At 41.2% G+C, this 21440-nt stretch overlaps 1 protein-coding gene across 1 annotated transcript; it reads right to left on the bottom strand.

Annotated features, from left to right (window-relative positions):
• Positions 1-8375: 8375 nt before the first annotated feature.
• Positions 8376-21109, bottom strand: Cfap161 (cilia and flagella associated protein 161). Its single transcript, XM_026388265.2, has 7 exons — positions 21041-21109; positions 20181-20270; positions 19460-19695; positions 18163-18247; positions 11382-11540; positions 8929-9002; positions 8376-8571 (listed from the first exon to the last, which is right to left on the bottom strand). The coding sequence occupies exons 1-7, from the start codon at positions 21107-21109 to the stop codon at positions 8376-8378; spliced, it is 909 nt and encodes a 302-aa protein (XP_026244050.1).
• Positions 21110-21440: the final 331 nt, after the last annotated feature.

Genomic DNA, 21440 nt, shown 5'->3' with positions numbered 1-21440 from the left:
AGAACTTGTTCATCTTTTAATTGAAAGTTTTTACCTGTCAAACATCTCCCCACTACCATTACCAGCTTCTGGTACCCACCTATCTACTCTCTGCTTCTAAAAAATTCAACTTTTTCAGATTCCACAAATAGGTGAGATCATGCCCTATTTGTCTTTCTGTGCCTGGTTTATTTCACTTAACATAATGCCCTCTAGGTTTATCCATGTTGTCACAAATGACTGTAGTCCCACCATGTATTCATGGCATGGATGAGGGGTGCCGGCTCCTAATCCTCCACAGCAGCCACTTCTGCTCTCGGCTGTCCCAGAGTGGACCTGAGATGAGAATTTCCTTACACCTCCCTCCAGTGCCTCTTTCACTTCCTCCCCTTCAGTCACAGCCTGAGGCATGGTTCTTCCTGTGTGTGTCTCAGATGACACCTTTAAAGCAGGTGTCAACATAGAATTTGAATGCATGTCCAAGGTCACTCCCTATAATACATTATAACATTGCTCAATTCCCAATCTTACTGACTAAATTCAATCCAACAAAAATCATGAAGGATTGCTGCCAGAGAGGCAGCACCACTTGATGGTTAAGTCCTCTGGGCCTGGTTTTAGACTTCCTGGCTCCTTCCTTGCAAGTTGTGCAACACTGGGTAATTAACCTCTCTCAGTCTGTTTCCTATTCAGTAAAATTCAGAAAATGATAGAACTTATTTCACAGGTTGTATGTGAGAATTAAGTTGGTTAAGACATGCCAAAAGTGCTTGGAAAAGGGCCTGGCACATAGTGAAGTCCTGCTGGTGGTGATGATGATGATCCTCTAACACAAACCCAGAATGAATTTCTCTGTCCTCCGGGAGCCTATTGTAGGGCACAACAGACAATGCAGAACGAAAGTGCCGTGATAGAGAAAGTGCTAGTTCATGTGCAATGCTGGGCAAGTCACGCCCCCTCTCCAAGCTTCCCCTTACTTACCTTTAGAATTAGAAGGTTACATGCAAAATAAGCAGAGATCAGCATGAAGACCCATGTAGTAACGAGAATTGGTATTGAAGTAGAGCTGGAGAGGATGCAGAATGTTTAACACATGTAACCTTACTTAATCTGCACAGCAAGTCTATAGTGAGGGTTAATATTTTAGTCCTTTATTTTTTTCCAGTGCTAGGGAATGAACCCAGGATGCTTTACCACTGAGCTCCATCTGCAGCTCTTTTTACTTTTTATTTTGAGACAAGGTCTCACTAAGTTGCCTAGGCTGGCCTCAAACTTGCAATACTCCTGCTGCAGACTCCCAAGTCACTGAGATTATAGGCATGTGCCACTGTGCCCATCTTATTTTAGCCCTTTTGATAATCTAAGGATGAAAAGAGGTTCAGAAAAGTGCCATGATCTGCCAAGGCTACACAGTGAGGAAGTAACACATGTCTACACTGAGTCATCTGAGTCTACACCAGAGCTTGGACCCATTGTATCCTCCTGCCTCTCTAAAATACATTGCCTCATTTAATTTGTTCTTTTAAATTTAAATGAGTCTGAGAGGAAGATAGTTTCCAGTTTAGAAAACTGATGCTTGCTGAGGACAAAGGATTCAGCCAAGGCTGATAAACAACAGAGAGGACTGTGGAGTCGCCACTCCACACGTCAAGCTGGACCTGTGGGCCCAGAGTTCAGGGCACAATTTCCTGGAGAACTCCAGACTCCCTGATGGAATGTCCATAAAAAATCCCCAAGGAGCTGTATTCTAACCTGGACTCCCCTTGGCACAAGCCCCCGGAATGCTGTTTAAACCAGCTTTTACAGAGACTCATACACCATTTCTTTTATAAAGAAAAAAAAATGAACAGATACCCTGACCACAGTGTTTTTATGGTTTTTCCCCTCTTAAAATGTACATTTTGAAAACTGGAAACTCCCCCGTACTTTGAAATCAGTTCAACAGTTGAGCAATTTCAAGTGTTGACTTGTAACGTTATTAACATTGACATCTTGTGGCCACTTTGGGAAACAGCAAGGCCAAATCAATGGGTGAGAACCTAGGATCTCCCTGGCTTCAAAGCACTCCAGATCCTAACCCAGGCAGGCCCTGGCTCCAAGGTGCCTGGGGTCATGAAGTTGATCCTCCCCATCACTCACTCACTATTCTTCCCAGACCCTGCCTCTGTCTTTCCCAAGGCTTCAAGTGTATCCTTTCCCTTCCCAGGGTTTCTTTCCCCATCTGCAAATAACCAGCCACATGAGCACTGGTCTCTGCAGATTCTGACATACTATGGCTCTGTTGCTGGTGTCTGACTAAATGGCAGAAAATTGGCATTGCATTGAGCTGACTGTAATATGTTCTGAAATGTTTCTTAGACAGTTGGATTATTTATAATTGCCACTTCAAGCCCTTTGCCTTATTTCTCTAAAGGGATGTTTGTGATTTTTGTTTTCACTTGTAAGAGTTTATCTACTAATCAATTGTCTTCCTGACAACATGTTTTCCCCTTGGGAATCGAACACTTTAACCCAATCAGGCTCTTCACAACATTTTGGGGTTACTGAATTTATACTGGATTATTATTGAAGGGAAAGCAAGAAATGAGAGATGGGTAAGCAAGAAGTGAAAGACCGAGAGCAGGCAGAGATACACATGAGAGTTTACTTGTCAGAGCGACAAATAAAGGCCATCTCTCTATAGGAGAGTTCTGGGACTCTTATGGAGGAGGGTCAGGACTCAGAGCTGGGCGGGTCCTAATGCGGCTGGTTAAGGGTTGTGTTGGTATGAGGGAGTGGTCAGCCTTTCTCAGAAACGCCCTTGGGCAGGAAAGTGAAACTGTTTCCTTACAATGGCCATCCAGATGCTAAGCAAAGACCTTATAATTAATAAGAACCTTATAAGTGGTTTTGAATGGTTATTCCCCCAAAATAAAGCAATTTAAAAAAAAAAAAAAGCTCCAGATGAAATCGGGATATACTGAGTGAATTTACCAATGGAAAAAAAGTTGTTTCCACTATTTTTGCCTTTGGTGAAGAGATAGTAGAAAAATAAAAGACTCTGCTCAGACCCATCAATCTGCATTGCCAGCTCTGCTCTCCCTAATCTCCTGGCTTTGGAGTCTTTCACCAGCTGTGATTCCAAACTTAGAAACAACCTCTTTCAATGTGCCTTGTACCCCTCCGTCCCAGACTGACCTTCCTTCCTTTTCCTATCCCTGTCCTGCTCAGAAATATGTGACTCTCTGCTGGCTACCTTTTAAATGCCACAGCCTTGCCCCTTCACCTTTTCCACACCTTGCCCCCACCTTTTCAATGTCTTTAACCTCCTTCTGATCCTCCCTCCCTGCATGTTCCAGGCAAACTAAACTTATCTACTTCAAGGAACATCCTGCATTTCCCCATGTCAATGGCTTTGCCTTATGCTGGTATTTATTGTCATTTCTCCCCAATAGGAAGAGCCTTTCTTTACTTCCCAAACATCATTTCCCCACTAGAGGCCATAAAGGTGGGAACACACTCATTTCCCTCGGGATCCCAGTGTCTAGCTCAATGCCTGGTATAAAACTGTCTATGATGTCTACTGGATTTCATTGAATATAAAAAAGGTCTATTGGATAAGGGAAAGAAGAGGAGTCCAACCCCAGGCAGTGGGGAGCCAAGTGTGTTGATAGAGATGAATTCACTTTCTGAACTTGCTTAGGAAGGCAGAAGGAAGCAGGGGCAGCCCTTGCACACACAGAGCACCTGGTCCCCCTACTGACACAGGCAATTCTCCTTGTAGCCTTCCAAGGTGAAGTTCTCAGAGCAAGGAGGTAGGCCACCAATTCCCTGTTCTTGCTAGATTTCTCCATGTACCTAATGGCAGAAAGTTAAGGTACTTACCTTGAGATTGGATTTGGATGGGAATAAACAGCCCAGCAGATGACAGCACTGTAGCTGGATTGCAGCTACAGCCACAGAAAATAGCCTCTACTCAGGGTCTCTAGGCAACCATTTTGGCTGTCCTACACCTACCTTCCTCTGATGCTTGAATCTTAGGGAAGAATGTCCACCTTCTCCTCCTCCCCTGACCTTACATTCACCAAGTTATTGAGTCCTGTCTCTCCCCCTAATCCCCATGACTTCTCTGACACAGCCTGCACTCAAAATCTCATCATCTCATTCTCCCTGATGACTCCATAATAATCTTTCTAGCTCAAAATCATGCCATTCAGCTGGATGTGGTGGTACACTCTTATAATCCCAGGATGCTAAGGCAAGTTCAAGATCAGAATCAGCAACTTAGTGAGACCCTGTTTCAAGATAAAAAATCAAAAGGGTTGGGGATGTAGCTCAGTGGTAGAGTACCCATAGATTCAATCCCTAGTACCAAAATTTAAAAAAAAAAAAATGCCACTCTCCTCCTTGAAATCTTTCAAAGGTTGGCTATCGTTTTGAGATAAAATTCAAATTCAATAATCTGACACATGCAGCCAAGAGCAATGTTAAAAATATTTAACAACCTGTATGACTTTCTGAAAATCACTGGACATCAATCAAACAAAAAGAACTCTAGTAACAGTGTTAGGCAGGGACCTGAAAGCCCCCTGTTAGCCAGACATTAACTCCCCAGTTGTGTTATAGGGAAGTCCAGGAGGGTACCAGACTCCCAGGGGCATCTCAGGGGTTAGGTTCAGTAGCTACTTACAATAGGATTGAGGTATTGCAGTATTTTAAGAACCCACACAGGGCCACACTGGGTATTACCTGTACACAGTCTATTCTAAACTGGCTTATTCCTAGTTTCCACCTCTCCCTGCTATTCCAGATGTCACACTTCAGGGATATAGAGGTGGCCTCTGCAAATGAAATGTGGCCTCACTGCCTGGAAAGTGTTTCCCAGTGTCCTTTCTAGCTCGAGTGTCATCTGAGGGCAGCCTTCCTGGCCTCCAGGTATGAGTAACCTCCTTGTGCTTCCACTGGGATCTTAGAGCCGCCTGGGCACACTCACACTGAGGCCTCTTTTTCCCTGTCTCCCCCATTCAGAGGCTCTTTACCTCATTCTTCTCTGTCTTGGCCACCCTAAGTAGAACACTGGCCCTCAATTGAATTAAAGTCAACCATAGATCTTGGAGGAGACTGTATCCACAACTCAAGGCAGAGCTTTGTGCGCATCGTCATAGCAACAGTGACTTGGTGCTGTATAACATGTGAGCACTCACAGCATGTAGGATGGTTTCCACACTTTGTGATTATGCACCTTTCCCCACAAATTTTGAACATTTGCTATGAAACACACCTAAGTATACTTCTTCTATTTATCAGTTTTATTCATGCCTACTAAGCCAAAATATTATGCACATTAAAAACTTTTTGAACAGTGTAAAGCACACACGTGAAGGATAAAATAATGATATATATAGAAGCCTGAAGTCTTCTTTTCACATCTCAAGGGCCATCTTGTGTGGTCCACACTGGAGGCCACTGCTGAGGCACATGTGTATTCAGGTCTCGGCATAGCATTTGCTCCTGGAGGGCCAGTTTGCAACTGCCAGAATTCTAGGTTTGCATTAAAGCCCAGCTCAGATGTTCAAAGAAGATTATGAAGATCCCTAGAATGCATCTCATAGACCACATATTCTGATCTCTACAGGAAAGCTGGGAGGGGAGGGAGAGGGGAGGGGGAAGGGGGAAGGGAAGGGAGGGGAAGGGAGAGGAGGGAAAGAAAGGGAAGGGAAGGGAAGAAGAAAGAAAAGAGGAGAGGGAATGAACCTTTTATGCCATCCTCTGAAAATGGCAAATAAACATCGAGAAGAATGTCTAGGATGGTGACCCTTGAATGACAGATTTTCCCCTAGGGGACATTTTCCCTCAGGGGACATTTAGCAATGTCTAGAGATGTTTTCGTTTCTCATAACTTCAGGAGTGCAACTACTGCAGAATCTAGGCATGTTGCCAAACATCATATAATGCAGAGGACAGTCCACAAGAAAAAGAAATTATTTGGGGAAAATAAATATAAAATAATAAGATAAATAAGAGTGCTGAGATTAGGAAACTTTGGTCTAGAAGGAGAGCGAGCATGCTTAGTTCTGCCAGAGTTCTGCTGCTTCTGAGCTCTGTGGCCTTGAGCAGGGTATTTCACTCCTCCATGCTTGGTGCCTCCTCTATAAATGGATTCATCATTTATTAACTCATTCATTCCCTTAACAGACACTTCTCAGGAAGTGGAGATGAGCAGTGATCAAGACCCAAGGGACTGTGGGAACTAAATAAACCAAGTGTCAAAAGCCCTTCATAATTGTGTAAGATGCTCAAGGAACCAGGGCAGCAGATTGATGGCACAGTTGGTGCATGTAGGATGTGGGCTCCCTTCAGAAGTCCTCACTTTCTAGTTGCTATCTTCCCTCTTTGAGACATCAAAGGTTTTATCATGTTTGAGCCTCTGTAGATGCAACGTGTATATTAAAATGATGCGGTTTGTAATGACAGTCAGCTAGGAAGCAGTCATGCCTTAGCTGTCATTGACTGTGGGTCTGAAAACTTGGTCAGTGGTCCAGATTCCTGTCGGGTGGGGCTGAACCTGGGTGGTTCAGTCAAGAAACCACTGAAGGATGGTTCAAGGAAAGCCTGGAATCCCAATGTTGTATGAGAACTTTCCTCCTATGATGGATTCAAGAATGACTTTGTCATAAGAATGATCAGGTTTTCATGCTTGAAGATGGTTACAGAATGTCTTTCTCCAGATGGACAAGGTAACCCAGATCTACCTACCTGTTGCTTTTTGGAGACACAAGGGCAATCAAATCTTGCTCTCAGCTAAGCCAGTGATTCTTAGCCCAGGCTGCACATTAAAATTAATTAGTGAGTGGGGCCAGCTGAGATGCACATGCCTGTAACCCCAGAAACTTCAGAGGCTGAGATAGGAGGATCACAAGTTTGAGGCCAGCCCCAGCAGTTTAGTGAGGCCCCAAGGAACTTAGCAAGACCTTGGAGATGTATCTCAGTGGTAAAGCATCCCTGTTTTACAATCCCCAGTACAAAAACAAATTAAAAATTAGTGGGTTTTTTAAAATACTGATACCTGGACTCTACTCCAAAGAACTAAGGATCTCTAGAGATGAATCCAAGCATCTGAATTTTTAAAAAGCCCTACCTGATTGAAAGGTGCAAAGAATAGCCTGGGCAGTGGATGTTTTCAACTTCTCCAGGTGGTCCTAAATGTTCAGCCAGGCTGAGACCCACTGACAAAAGCCCTCTCTGATCACCTCTAGGAACTGCTACTTCATCCTCCACCTCCTGACACAGCAGGACTCCCCTTGACTGCACATGGGAGCCATCTGAAGAACACTGACAAAGCCCAATGTCCAGGCTGCACCCAGACCATTAAATTGAAATTTCTGGCTGGGACCCCACATGAGGAACTAATAAAGTTTCCAAGGTAAATCCAGCTCACAGCCAGGGTGGAATCTTGCCCTAAATCCCACATGCTTGATGGCAAAGCCAGCTCCCTGCAGAAGGCCAATCTGCACGGCCAACACTGCATCTATTTAAAACACCACTGGGGCCTACTTTGTGCCTCACAGCATATTTATTTGTGACCAGTCTTGCAGTTTACCTGTACCTACAAGGCTGGGCAACATTTTATAATACCTTACACATCATAGGCACTGAATGAAGTTTGAAAAATTGAACAAATAAATGGAAGGAGATATATATATATATATATATATATATATATATATATATATATTCATATATATTTTTTTCAAATCATATGGGTGCCTCCATTAATGTGCTAGTGTTGAAGATAAGATAGAGATAAAAGTATTCCTCTATTAATGTGCTAGTTTTGAAGATAAGATAGAGATAAAAGTACTCTTCGGTTTGAAGAACACTATAAAATAATGGATAACTGGTCAGGTAGAGGACTTGACCTTCTAAGCCAGAGGCCAAAGCAAAAATATTAATGTTTTATAAGAGGGAGAATTTTAAATTTCAAGATAAAGCTATGGCTCACAGCTATGTATTGATGTACATCACACAGGTTCAAGAAGGGCACAATATTACCAAAAATCCAGTGGTGTTCTGATAGCTTTATTAAATAGCAAGTTATAAAGACTAACACACAGTCCTTGTAGGAGATGCTGCTAGAGAGGATCTAAGTCAGGGATGCTGGGTTCTTCAGAATTTGGTTATCAACAAAGGACTAGCACTTGTCATATCCAAATGCCACTCATTTTTCAGAGCTAGTTTTTAAATGTCCTAGACCCCTACCACTAATTCAATAATCCTAACATAGTCTTTATTTTAATATAGTATTCAGAGAGTTCTGTTTCTAAAATCAGTTTGAGGCATGACAAAGATTGCCAATTTATTTTAAAGCTACACTGGATAAGCACAGGGTCCAAGAGAGCAGGTGTAGGCCTGACATGTCACTGGGTGTCAAGGTCCATGGCCTGCTCCATGGCTTGGGTGTCCTTTGCTGGTGGTTTGGGCAGGTCCAGCATGGTGGAAAAGTCATTCCTGGGATTCCCAGTAACCAAAATCCAATGGTTCTTTGGTTTTTCAACCTTGTGTGAATCCAGATGGGTGTGAGCTGCAACTTCAACTTCTTTTCCAAAATAGGTCCTAAAGCAAGAAAAGATTAATTCTGGTTGGAAATCAAGTAACTCCTTTCAAAAGGATTTCATTTCATCTCAAAGCACCAAATAAAGCAGACTACTACACACAAAGCCCTTGGGATCTCTAAGACGTGGCCTGTTTGCAGGAAGTTTTCACCCTGTTTAGGTGAGGATTAGACAGGTCATGTCTGTTATAGCTAAAATCCAGCAGGAAAGGATTTAAATAAAAGGGGCTCCAATAAGATTTTCACACCATCAGAGTTCTGTGTGGCAACATTTCATCATCAAAGGACTTTTTTTGTGTGTCTTTATTTGTATTCACGAGCCCCTTATGTGGCATTTGCTGTACCCTGCAATACAATACCTTAAGAAAAGATGGCGGTGGACTGCCAGTGCCCGATTCGTGTAATGGTGATAGATGACGATTTTTTCATTTGCCTTTAGATAAAAAATTAAAAAATAAATTGTGCTATTATCATCCTGAATTAAGGTCTCCATTTTTCTATATGCAAAAATTTAGATTGTACATATTTCAATTTAGTATATGTCTATAATAAATATGTATGGAATAACTAAGAAGCCAAGCATTTGATTAAATACATTATGGTAGATATACATATGACAGAATAATTATTCAAAATCATAATATGGATCTTTGACAACCTGAGATATGGCCAATGGTATTATTAAATGTAAAAAAATATTCATGATGTTCTATCTTGTAAAAAAATTTACCTATACCTATGTACAGAAAAATAAATAGTAAACAACAGTAATCATCTGTGGAAAGTGGAACTATTACTAGTAATTTGCATATCTTAGTGTGCTTTTCTGACTTCATAAGTGAACATATATTGTCTTTATAATGAGAAAAAATAAATATTACTTTAAAAGCCTAACTCATGTAAGCTAAATGTGTCAGAAAAAGAAAAGCAGCCCCTGGAATCCAGAAGCTGACCCTCCTCTCAACTGTGGTTGGTGTTCTCCTAGATAACAGACTGATTTTAAGGAATGTCCACATTAGACGAGGCTACTCTGTGACCATGCTGGGTCAAGACAAGATCAAAACCATTCTGTAGTCATGACTGAAGACAGGCAAAACAAGAGCATTGTCCGGATCACAAAATCCCAAACATCCCGCCCTCCTTTACCAATGCCAGTTTTAGTTTTGCCTTTGTCTGCCCTTCTAGAGGTTAGAGATGCTGATGGGCCAGTCATGGGGTCCCTTTGCTTCCTGACAGCCTCCAATCCAGTGCAAAGTCTCACTTCATGGAACTCTCCCCAAAATACCCAACCGAAGCCCCATTCTATATGCATCTTTCCCAACACCTCCTTACTGAGGCACCCCACTTTCCCCAAGGTGTGCATTCTCCCTCATCCCAACAAGCAATATACCCAATTTGCTCAACTACAGGTGCTCCTGATGGCCTCTGGCCAGAGGATGGTGGCCTGTGCAAGGTAGCCTGGAGAGGTCTGGGGTTCCTGTTTTGCAGGTGTGTAACCATGACTAAGTGAGGTTAAGAGACCTGCCTCAGGCCATAAGGTGAGTTATCAGTGGTGCGAAGAGCTCCGGGGCTGGGCCACTGCTCCTTCTAGAACATAACAACCATCAAGGCCACAGTGAATACTTGCCAGTGCATTCTGTGAGCCAGGCACTGTTCATGCAAATGGATCTTTTAGAAGCCTTCACAAAACCTCCTAAGGTGAAAGTCATTCATGTCGCTATGTACAGATAAGGAACTGAGGCACTGACAGCTTAAATGGTGGACCTGAAACACAATTCCTAGGAAAGCAAAACTTGGCAAAGAATGACTGAGGATGAGAAATTTGTCAAGCCTGCTTCACTGTGAATCCTGGGAGGAGGACACTTGTGAAGCTGGGTCCACACAGCAAAGCTCCAGAGAGACAGGCATTCTGTGTGGAACAGATTCCAAGTAACGTCTACCTGTGGCCACTTCCTGGACAGGGAGCAGCAGCCACGGATGGCCAATCTGTAAATTCTTTCTGCTAAGGCCATACTCTCCCAGTGATTCTTAACAAACCTATGAGTAGCAAAGCCAAAAGTGAGGTCTGTGCCACGAACACCTGCTGCCCAACAGCACCTTACCTCGGGCTCCAGTCCCACAGAGTCCAAGTCTTATAAAATGTCCCCCACTGTCAAGAAGAATGACATTCTTTGCAGAACTACTGTGTTGCCCATGTGGTTGCCCTACTCTCTCCTTTAACTCCCTGAGACTTCCCAGTCTCTTTAGCAATGAGAATGCAACCAAATATTGTAAAGGAAGCAGGGTCATAATTCTTGTGATCTCACTCTGGACTTCTCAATCTATCTTGAGAACAGGGCCTTGGATTCAGCGTTTTTGTTTTTTGTTGGCTGGTTAGTTGGTTTTGTTTTTGGCACTGGGATTGCTTTACCACCAAGCTCCAGCCCCAGTCCTTTTTATGTTTTATTTTGAGTCAGGGTCTCACTAAGTTGCTGAGGCTGGCCTTGAACTTGTGATCCTCCAGGCTTAGCCTCCTAAGTCACAGGGATGACTGGTGTACATCACTCTGCCTGGCTAATCTTTACTGTTTTGTAAAAAGTTCTTTAGAGATGCTATCCTGCAGTCAGGGTTGAGAAACACTAATGCAGGATGCTGCCACAGAAAAACACTAGTGCCCTCTAACTTTGAACTAAAATTAAAGAAAAAGAGAGAGCAAGTTTTTTAAGCTAGGGGAAAATCTCTGTTCTACAGACAGGAGCAAGTGGCAGCATTGTTGCACTCATGCTGTAGCCTCACATCCTGGAAATCTGTGCCCTCCCTACCATGCACTCACCTGGATGGGGAAGCCTTCAAACTCCAGGCGCAGCTGTGGATCGAGGAAAGAAGCCTGCCAGCAGTTCAGGTGGGAGACCTCATCTGTCAGGTATACCTCCTGGAGCCAAGATTTCTTAGATGATTTCAGAAGGGTCCTGTGGTCACTGGATAAATATAACTGGAAATGACAGCAGACATGAAACAAAGTCATTGCTCCTGAAAAAGCATTCAGCAGGCTGGATGGCAAGAATGTTCCAAAGTAGTTTTATTATTGTTATTTGTTTAGAAATTTGGTTTTTGTTTGTCTGGAATTTGTTTTTTGGTTTTTTGTTTTTTGGGTTTTTTGTGTGTGTGTGTGTTTGTTTTATACTGGCAATGGAACCCAGGACATTCCACCACTGAGTTACATCCCCAGCCCTTTTAATTTTATTTATTTGTTTATTTATTTATTTATTTATTTTGAGAAAGGGTCTTACAAAATTACCCAGGCTACCCTCGAACTTGCAATCCTCTAACCTCAACCTCCGGAGGAGCTGGGATTATAGGAGTGCACTACTGTGCTGAGCTTCAAAAGCGGTTTTTAAAAACCCTGTTCTATCTGATTATATGAGAAAGCATGATTTTACTCTTCTTTGGACATGCCATCTTGGAATGTGGAAACCAACACACACACACACACACACACACACACACACACACACACAGTCAACTCAAACTACTTCTCTTTCTTTGAATACCAAACTCAGTCTCCCTGTCTTTCCCACTCCCTGCCTCTGCTCCCCTCCTCTGTTTCAAAGGATCGGACCTGGGTCAATTATTTATTATAAATAATGCTGCATCAAACTTGATGCATGAAGTACTCTACAGGCAAACATCATCACAGCTGATATCCATTTGGGAGTTTTCAACATGCCCTGTGCCCTTCTGGAATTTGTGTTAGTGCTGAGAATTTGTGTCAGCTTAGTGGCAGCCAGCAACCTTGCCAGAAACCACTCATCCTGCTGAAATGTCCAAAATGTTAGTTCCATGTGAGCTCTTTACTGGTTTACCTTCTGCCTGGATGTGGAGTTAGTTTCTGCATCTTTGATGGAATTTTAATAGGGCTTTCTACATAAAATCCCACACAGTGGGGCATTATGGGGAAGGTAGAAATGAGTTATCATCTTCAATGATTTCTCTACCTAGCAAGAGAAGGAGAAGCAATATAGATAAGGGATGCGGCTTGCTGTGGTTTGGGTGTTAAAGACACCCCTAAGGCCCATGTGTTAAAGGCATGTTTCCCAGGGTGGTTCTTTTGGGAATGGTGGAGCCTTTGAAAGGTGGGGCTTGAGGGAGTCCCTTAGCTCATTGGGGATGTTCTGAAAAGAGGATTGTGGAACCCTAACTCCTGTCTGTCCTTCTTTGCTCCCTGGCTCATGCCATAAGCAGTTTTGCTCTGCCATGAGTTGCCACCACGATGTGCTGCCTCACCACAGACCCAAAGCAATGATGGGTCCAACTGATCATGGACTGGAAAAGGCTAAATGGAGCTTTACTCTTTCTACATTGATTATCTCCAGGATTTTGTTACAGTGATGTGAAGCTAACACAACTAACAGTAAGGAAAGAGTTATCTAGCAGAGCTGCAGGCAATGTACTGTGTGAGGACAGAGGAAGCACAGTGCTCTCCTGGGGGCTGCAGAAAGGCTCTGAGGAGAAGCAGAGTGCTGGAGAGCCAGAGATGGGGAACACAAACAGGGAGGGCAAGGGCATCTCATTGGGAACTTCAAATGCCATAATGAGCACCTGGAACCTCCTTCTGAGGGCAGTGGGGAGCCTTGCTGGCCTTTCAATGAGGTGACCAGACATGATGAGCTTTTAAAGTATTCATCTGACTGCATCCTACCTACAACGGTCTGAGTCAAGATGGACTGAAGCGGGCAAACACTGTAGGCTTGGATGGAGGTTCAAAGTGGGAATGAGAGGACAGGCCAAAGAAAAAGCAGTGGAATGTGACACTTAGCAGGACATAGGTGGGAAAGGGACATGAACCCAAAACACACCACAAACTTGAGCCCTAGAAAACAGAACAGTGCCATTCAGAGCAGCACAAAACCATAACTTGAAATGGGGAAGAATATCTGTCTCAAACCACAAACTGTTGTATTTGTGTAAAGAAAAACAGCAATAAAATCAGGAACCAACCTACAAGGCCATCATTGCTAGATATTTTTTTACGGACGCCCTGGAAATGCTTGCTAATTCAAAGATAGAAAACAGAAATTGGAGGTCTGAGAATTTGGGAAGAGAGAGAATTGTCACTTTTTGTGGATGAAATTGTTGTCTACCTAAAAATATATACCAGAATCAACTGAAAAACCATTTGAATGAATGAGTAATTTCATCAAAGGTGAATATAAAAATTGATGGTTTTCTTATATTTTATAAGAAAAAATATTTTTCATGCTATCAAATGTTATTTCCTTATATTATCAAAAGGACCTTCTTAGAATGCTATCCAAAAATATAAGATGACAAGGAGAACCTTTAAGATCTGTGTCAAACCCATGTGAAAAAAGCCATAAAACCTTACTGAGAAACAGAAAATTTTACTAAGAGAATAAATGGAGAGACCCCTCAGAAGAGCTACTGAATAGGTAAATGTTCTGATGTTACAATGTCAATCAAAACATGAGGTAAGTTATTCCTGCAAGGGCTAACAGCCTTGGTGAAAATAATTATTACATTTAACTGAAAGAATAATTTCTAATGTAATTTGGACAAAGAAATGTAATCAGAGATAGTTATGAGCTGTCAAAGTATATTATAAAGCTGTAGTAATTAAGATACTCTAGTCCTAGAATAAAAATAGACAACTAGAGTCCAATGGATCAAAATAAAAAGCTCAGAAACAATGTGTAGTACACATACTAATTTAGTATGTGCTAAGGGAAGCATCATGTGTTGATAGAGAAAGGAATAATCAAGAGATAACAGATATGATTGTATGAATAGTCACAGGGGGAAATTTAGATACTCCCATAAAACCTTTTATCAGTATAAATCCCAAGTGGATCAAAGAATAAATTTAAACAAGACTCAAACTATAAACATCTAGAATTCAATTATTATTTTTTTTTTGTCGTGCAAGGAATTGAACCAGGGCCTTGCATATGCTAGACAAGTGCTACACCACTGAGCTACACCCACAGCCCCAGATTCTTTCTATAGAATCTCTAAACAGACTAAACCTTAAAAGCAATGGGAAAAATTTCAAAGGAAAACATTGATTGATTTTTACTCAAAAACATAGTATTAGAACAACTACAACTTAAAAGCCAAGCAGCACGTGGGAGAAAATATTAGCAAGAAATATGAAAAATATATGAAGAAGCAGATATATGAACCCAAATCAATATATAGGCAAAGAACACATAATTCAAAAAAGAGAGAAAGGCAAGAAGAAAGGAATGAAAAGTAGGAAGATATAAATGGAAGGGGAAGGAGAGAAAACAAAACTGAAAACATAGGGAAATTAAAGCACTGCAATATTTACATATCCTTTTTCTTCTCATTTTGTTTGGTCATCAAAGTAGTAAAAATTATAATTATGATATTTGTTATGACTTGGATATGGGGCATCCCCCAAAAGCTCCTGTGATACTGCAGGAATGTTCTGAGGTGAAATGATTACATTGTGAGAGCCTGGCCTAATCAGTCCATCCTAGTTTGAATGGAATGACTGGGGTGTTAACTGTGAGTAGGTGGGGCATGGCTGGAGGGGGCGTGGGTGTCTGGGGACATGTTCTGGAAGAGTGCATCTTCCCTCAACCCTTCCCCCAATCCCTTCTCCCCTCTCTGTCTGCTCCCCGGCCACCATGAGGTGAACAGTGTTCCTCTACCAGGCCCTTCCGCCATGATGTTGTGCCTCACTTTGGACCCCAAGCAATGGAGTCAGCCCACAATGGACTAACACTCTGAAACCATGAACCAAAATAAACTTTTCCTCTTCCAGATGGGTCTTGTCAAGTATTTTGGACACAACAACACAAAGCTAACACAGTATTTAATGCAATTAATAGCTTTCTTATTTACTGCTTTTGAGAATACAAATTGGTAGAACCCATTACAAAAATAGATTATTATATGTATTCATAATTTTGAAATTATTCATATTTGTTTTCTCAGTAATTCCATGTCTCTTCCCGCAAAATATCTAAACAAAAAAGAGAATTCCTGATTTGGGATTGAGTGAAAGAAGTTGTAAGCATTTATACACAGATGTACACTGAAACTTTACATATAATAGGAAAATAGGAACACCAAACTCAACTGCCCAGAAGTAGAATAAAAAATAGCAAACTTTGATATTACCACACAATTATATATATTTGCACTCATTCAATATGATTGTCATGAAGAGCTTTGAGAAATATTCTTTTTAGTTATACATGGGCACAATGTCTTTATTTTGTTTATTTATTTTTATGTGGTGCTGAGGATCGAACCCAGTGCCTCACATGTGCGAGGCAAGCGCTCTGCCACTGAGCCACAACCCCAGCCCTGAGAAATGTTTTTTAAAAAATAATCTAGCTATGTATTCATTATGGTCACATCTAACTTTTATAAAAGAATATATAACCAGGCACAGAAATGCTGCCTACAATCCAAACAACTTGGGAGACTGAAGCAGGAGTATTGAAAGTTAGAGGCCTGCCTGGGAAACTTAGTGAGACCTTGTCTCAAAAAGTAAAGAGCTGTGGTGGAGCTCATGACAGAACACCACTGAGTTCAATCCGCAATACGAGGGGAAAAAAGTAAATAAATACAAATAAGTAAATAAATAATATTTAGAAAATTACAAATAAAATAAGTCAGATGTTAGGAATGATAATCTCTATATAGACAATGGTGATTTAATCTTCTCTCTTAACAATTTATTTATTTATTTATTTTTTAGAGAGAGAGAATTTTTTTTTTAATATTTATTTTTTAGTTTTCGGCAGACACAACATCGTTGTTTTTGTATGTGGTGCTGAGGATGGAACCCAGGCAGCACGCATGCCAGGCGAGCGCGCTACCACTTGAGCTATATCCTCAGCCCATCTCTCTTAACAATTTAATTTCTACATTTAAAATCATGCTTCATGGGACTAGGGGAACAGCTCAGTGGTAAAGTACTTGACTAACATTACCAAGGCCCTGCGTTTGATCTCCAATACCACACAAAATTGAAAAAATAAAAATAAAATCAAGCTGCACCTTGCTATCTATGGTGCACAACATCTTGACAGTTTTTTCTTAATAATATCTAATAATATATAAGAGGTAAGGAGGGGTAAGTCAAGAGAATACAAATGGAAGACATGATTTACAGTAGAAGGGGTAGAGAGAGAAAAGGGGAGGGGAGGGGAGGGGAGGGGAGGGGGGATAGTAGACAATAGGACAGACAGCAGAATACATCAGACACTAGAAAGGCAATATGTCAATCAATGGAAGGGTAACTGATGTGATACAGCAATTTGTATACGGGGTAAAAGCGGGAGTTCATAATCCACTTGAATCAAACCGTGTAATATGATGTATTAAGAACTATGTAATGTTATGAACGACCAATAAAAAAAAAATATCTAATAATAATAATAATAACAAAACAACAACAATGCTATATCACACAATAATGGAATCTTCAAATTTTAATGAGAAATTTTATATAGTCCCAGCCTTGCCGCTTATTAGCTGGGTGACTTGAGCCAAAATGATTTAACCTTTCTGTGCCTTGGTTTCTTTTTCTTTTTAATTTTTTTGTAGTTGTAGATGGACAGAATGCCTTTATTTTATTTGTTTATTTTTTTATGTGGTGCTGAGGACGGAACCCAGTGCCTCATGCATGCTAGGCAAGTGCTCTGCCACTTAGCTATAGCCCAAGCCCCTGTACCTCAGTTTCCCCATTAGCAAAATAGGGGTAAAAGATTCCCTACTTTATAGATTCCCATGAAGAATTAAATTAGTTAATACATGTGAAGCATTTACAACACTGAATATTATGCAGTAAGACAAGTATAATACTCCTCATTATATAGAGAAGACAGATTCAAAAGGTTAACTGACTTTTTCAAATTCCTATCACAAATTCCTATTGAGTTCCTGTATCTAGAATTCAAACTGAAATTTACCTGATTTTATTATATTCTTAATCCCCGGGGTAAAGTTCCCTGACTTATGCAAATTTAAGTATCCAAATATTATCCTTCTCCCTTGTTAAAAAAAAAGTCTGAAAGAAAAAGTTGTTCAATAGAACCAGATCTGATGGCACCATGCCCCCAGTCCTACCTACTTAAAAGCAGGAGTATCACAGAGTCCAGAAGTTTAAGACCAGCCTGGGTATATAATGAGTCCCTGCCTCTTAAAAAACAAATGGACAAAAGAGTTGTCAGATAATATACGTTGCTAGCATCAGTGACATTTGGCAGGTGTCAGATGATCATTAGTTAATCCAATCATTTAACTTGTAGGTAGAAGTTGTATAAACTTTGGGACTTTTTTGCCAATTGTATTACTAAAGGATTTTCTTTCCTTATTTTAGCTTTTAGAGGTCTATGGGGATTTTTTGTTTTGTTTTTGTTTGTTTGTTTTTGCAAAGTTAGAAGAAAGAATTGGCCCAAAACTGCCACTGAAAACTGCAGGATGAAACCATAACATAGTCAGAGATGTAGCCTCCATCTGTAGAGTTCTCTGTCCTCCTCAGGAGGTAGTTATTGGACCATCTTAAAAAAAAAATAAAAATGATCCGAAGAAGATATGCCAAGTTGAAGACTCACCATTTTGTTTTCAAATCCTCCTGTTATTCCAAGGTAAAAGTCCTGTCCATATCTAAGGACTTGACCAGTGGCATCTTTGCCTGCACTGTCAGGGGAGAATAAGTACAATATAACTACCCAGATTAGGATCAGTCTACAGATCTACTTTTGCTTATGCAATTTTGTTTAATATATTTTCTTGATAATCTATATTCACATTCTATAACTGAATTAGATAACTAAATAAAAGGTCTGTTGGGTTGGAGGTAAAATCCAGCGCCATGTTCTTCCTTGCCTGCACCATAGCCAGGATGCAGAGCATCTCTACTTTGCAAGCCTTTGGCTGGAGTGGCCCAACAACATTATGCTAATGTACACTAAGAAATTCTGGTCACTAGAATGGCAATATGTCAATCAATGGAAGGATAACTGATGTGATTCAGCAATCTGTATACGGGGTAAAAGTGGAAGTTCATAACCCACTTGAATCAAACCGTGTAATATGATGTATTAAGAACTATGTAATGTTTTGAACGACCAATAATAAAAAAAAATAAAAAAAATTTAAAAAAAAGAAATTCTGGTCAAATGCATTGACATTTTTGGAGGTAACCAAGGTAGCACACTCATAGATATTTAATACAATCTTTCCTCTTAAAATGCAAGTTGTACATTTTAATGGACATTTAATTTTTAAAGAGCAAATTCCATCTACCACCAACTTGTATTAAACTATTTTTTGTTGTAAAAATAACAGCAACATTAAGAATGACAAAATCACTCAAATGAATTCAAAGTTTCTGTGTTATTAGAAAGCTTTAAAAAATCAAAAGGAGATCAGTAGAGGAAAGGAACCAGAAGGAAGAAGGGAATAGCGGGGGACAGGGGAGTACAGGGGTGTAATATTGGCCTGATTATATTGTTATATTATGTGCATGTGTGAATATGTAACAACAAATTCCATCATTATGTACAACTCTAATGCACCAATAAAAAATATGGAAAGAGGAAAAAAGATAAAAAAATAAAAGTTCGTATCAAAAGAACAAAAGAAAACTCCACTTTGCATCTAGCAGAATGCAAATTGAATTCCCTGGATCCAATAATTATGAAGCAAACATTTTGAAATGAGCCCAAGTTACCAGTCATCCTGCTAAGATAAAAATGATTGTAAAGGCTAATAATTCTCAAGGTTAAGCCAGCATGATGAGACCACGGAATCTTTTGCCTCCTACCAGCATTGCTGCCATCCCAGGGCATCCTTAAGCTACAAGTGAAACAGACACTATGGTGAAACTGAAAATCAAATCATCTCTACCTCAAAATGGTAAAAGTGTTTCTGCCAATTGGGATCCTGGTTGTAGTTGCACTCAGGCCACAGGGCACCTCTAATTCATCATACAAGTGAGTTGAAATTTCATCTGGAGTCATGCAAAGGCTCAGGTCCCCACACTGAAACAAACCAGCTTCTTCCTTCTCAGGATAGTTGGGATTTAAAAGCATCACTTTGTCTCCAAAATGAATATATCCATCTTCAGATATGGAAAGCTGCATCTACAATTTTAATAAGAATTTGTCAAAAAAAAAAAACCGGACAATTCCTGAACAGCCCAGGGCCATGGCCACTCCCAGGTGTACCCTCTTTCCTTCTCAGACTAGCACCCACATGGATTTCCTCAAATCCGAGTTTTCTTCCATTCCCTTCTACTTTGCCAATGCCAAATTCCCAGTAATCCCAAATAATGCCAGACAAAGCCAGTGAAAAAATCAAATGTGTCAACTCCATTATTAATTTAACTTTCATTGAGAATTTCCTGAGCAACACGATGTATTTTAATTATTATTAATCTATTGATTTCTTTATTTGGAAAATGCAAGTAATGTAATGAAGAGCAGACTTCCTTTGTATTTCTAAAATGTTAAGGAATTTTAAGCACTGTGACTCTTACATGGGAAAAAAATGGAATTTTTTCTTGCTTAACGTATACTCACACTTAATTCGACAAAACTTTGAAAACAATGTTGGAATTTTAAATTACCGGTCTCAAAAGATTCTTTTTCAGTCTTCTGTTTCTCTGAATGAGAAGTTTCCCCTTCTCTCTCTTGTCTAAAAAGTCTTTCATGTACTCCTGATTAAGGAGAAAAAGAATGAATTCCAAAGTATGGACAACAGCCCTAAATAGAACAGTGATGGCTTTTAAGTCAGAAGAATCTCAAGTAGAAAGAGCGAACTGTGAGAACAGAAAAGGAAATGTGAGCATAATAGAGTGGTGGGGAAATGTTTCAGCATTACTTTAATACTTTATGTTATCGGAGAATGTTTAGAAAAGGGAGAAAGACGCAAAGCTGTATTTATCCAAGCCAGTGACAATAGGAAGTAGAAACTGGAGGCTCTCTCGCCCCTTCTGAGGTCCCCCACCCCCACCCCCAGGTTGTAGGATGGGGACGGAAAGCCCACCCCTCCCCCAGAGGTTTGTTAAGAGGGACGTTTGAGAACGCGAGGCAAAGAATACACCGTGAGTGAAGGGGATATTTCCGTGGTCCCTCCGGAAGGCCTGGGCCATCAGGCTAAGGAGAGGAAAGGGACAGTAATTCCATTTAGAGGTTCCTGCAGCCTCAGACTTTAGCTACCAAGGGCCCAGGGGAGTTTAGTGGAACTCTGACCTAAGTGGGGGGCATAGGGGAAGAGCAAGGCACCCGAGTTTATAAGGGGTGTCAGGGTGCTTAGAGTAGAAGCCCCATGAGCCCTGGGCTTGCAGGACAGTCCAGAAGGTGGGTTGGGGGGTATTTGGTGTGTGCTGGGGGGAGAGAGGAGGCGGGGTGCTGGAAGCCAGAGTTGAGGCCGGACTTTGGGCTGGGTTCGGGAGTTCCAGTCCACACCTGGCCACGCCCTCCATACCTCCTCCAGGTAGATGTCCTCGTTCCAGTTTCCCATCCGCACTCGTGGACAGTACAGATTCTGCGCCATCGTCCCTACAGTCCAGGGAACAGACCCCCAGACAGGCACTGGAGCGTTAGCGTGCCCGTCGCCATGACGACCCAGCCGCGGGCGATTGGTCAAGGTTAGTGTAAAGCTGGCCAATGAGTGACTGCACAGAAGTGCGTCGCCCGGGCCGCGAGCTTAGTGGTAGGTAGGTGGATCCAGCGGCAAGCCGAGCTGTCACCTGCTACCCCACCCTCTTCCACGATTTTGATCAATTAATTGCAAAGAGAGGAAAACTCCAGCCAACTAACAAACCTGACTGTCCTAAATGTTCTCTAGAGGAAAATTTTAAACTTTCTCTTTTTTATCAGAAATA

Source organism: Urocitellus parryii, chromosome 6 (genome assembly GCF_045843805.1).
Source record: "Urocitellus parryii isolate mUroPar1 chromosome 6, mUroPar1.hap1, whole genome shotgun sequence".
In the NCBI taxonomy this organism is placed as follows: Eukaryota; Metazoa; Chordata; class Mammalia; order Rodentia; family Sciuridae; genus Urocitellus; species Urocitellus parryii.
The sequence above is the reverse complement of the archived record's forward strand: the minus strand, read 5'-3'. Positions and strand labels throughout refer to the sequence as shown.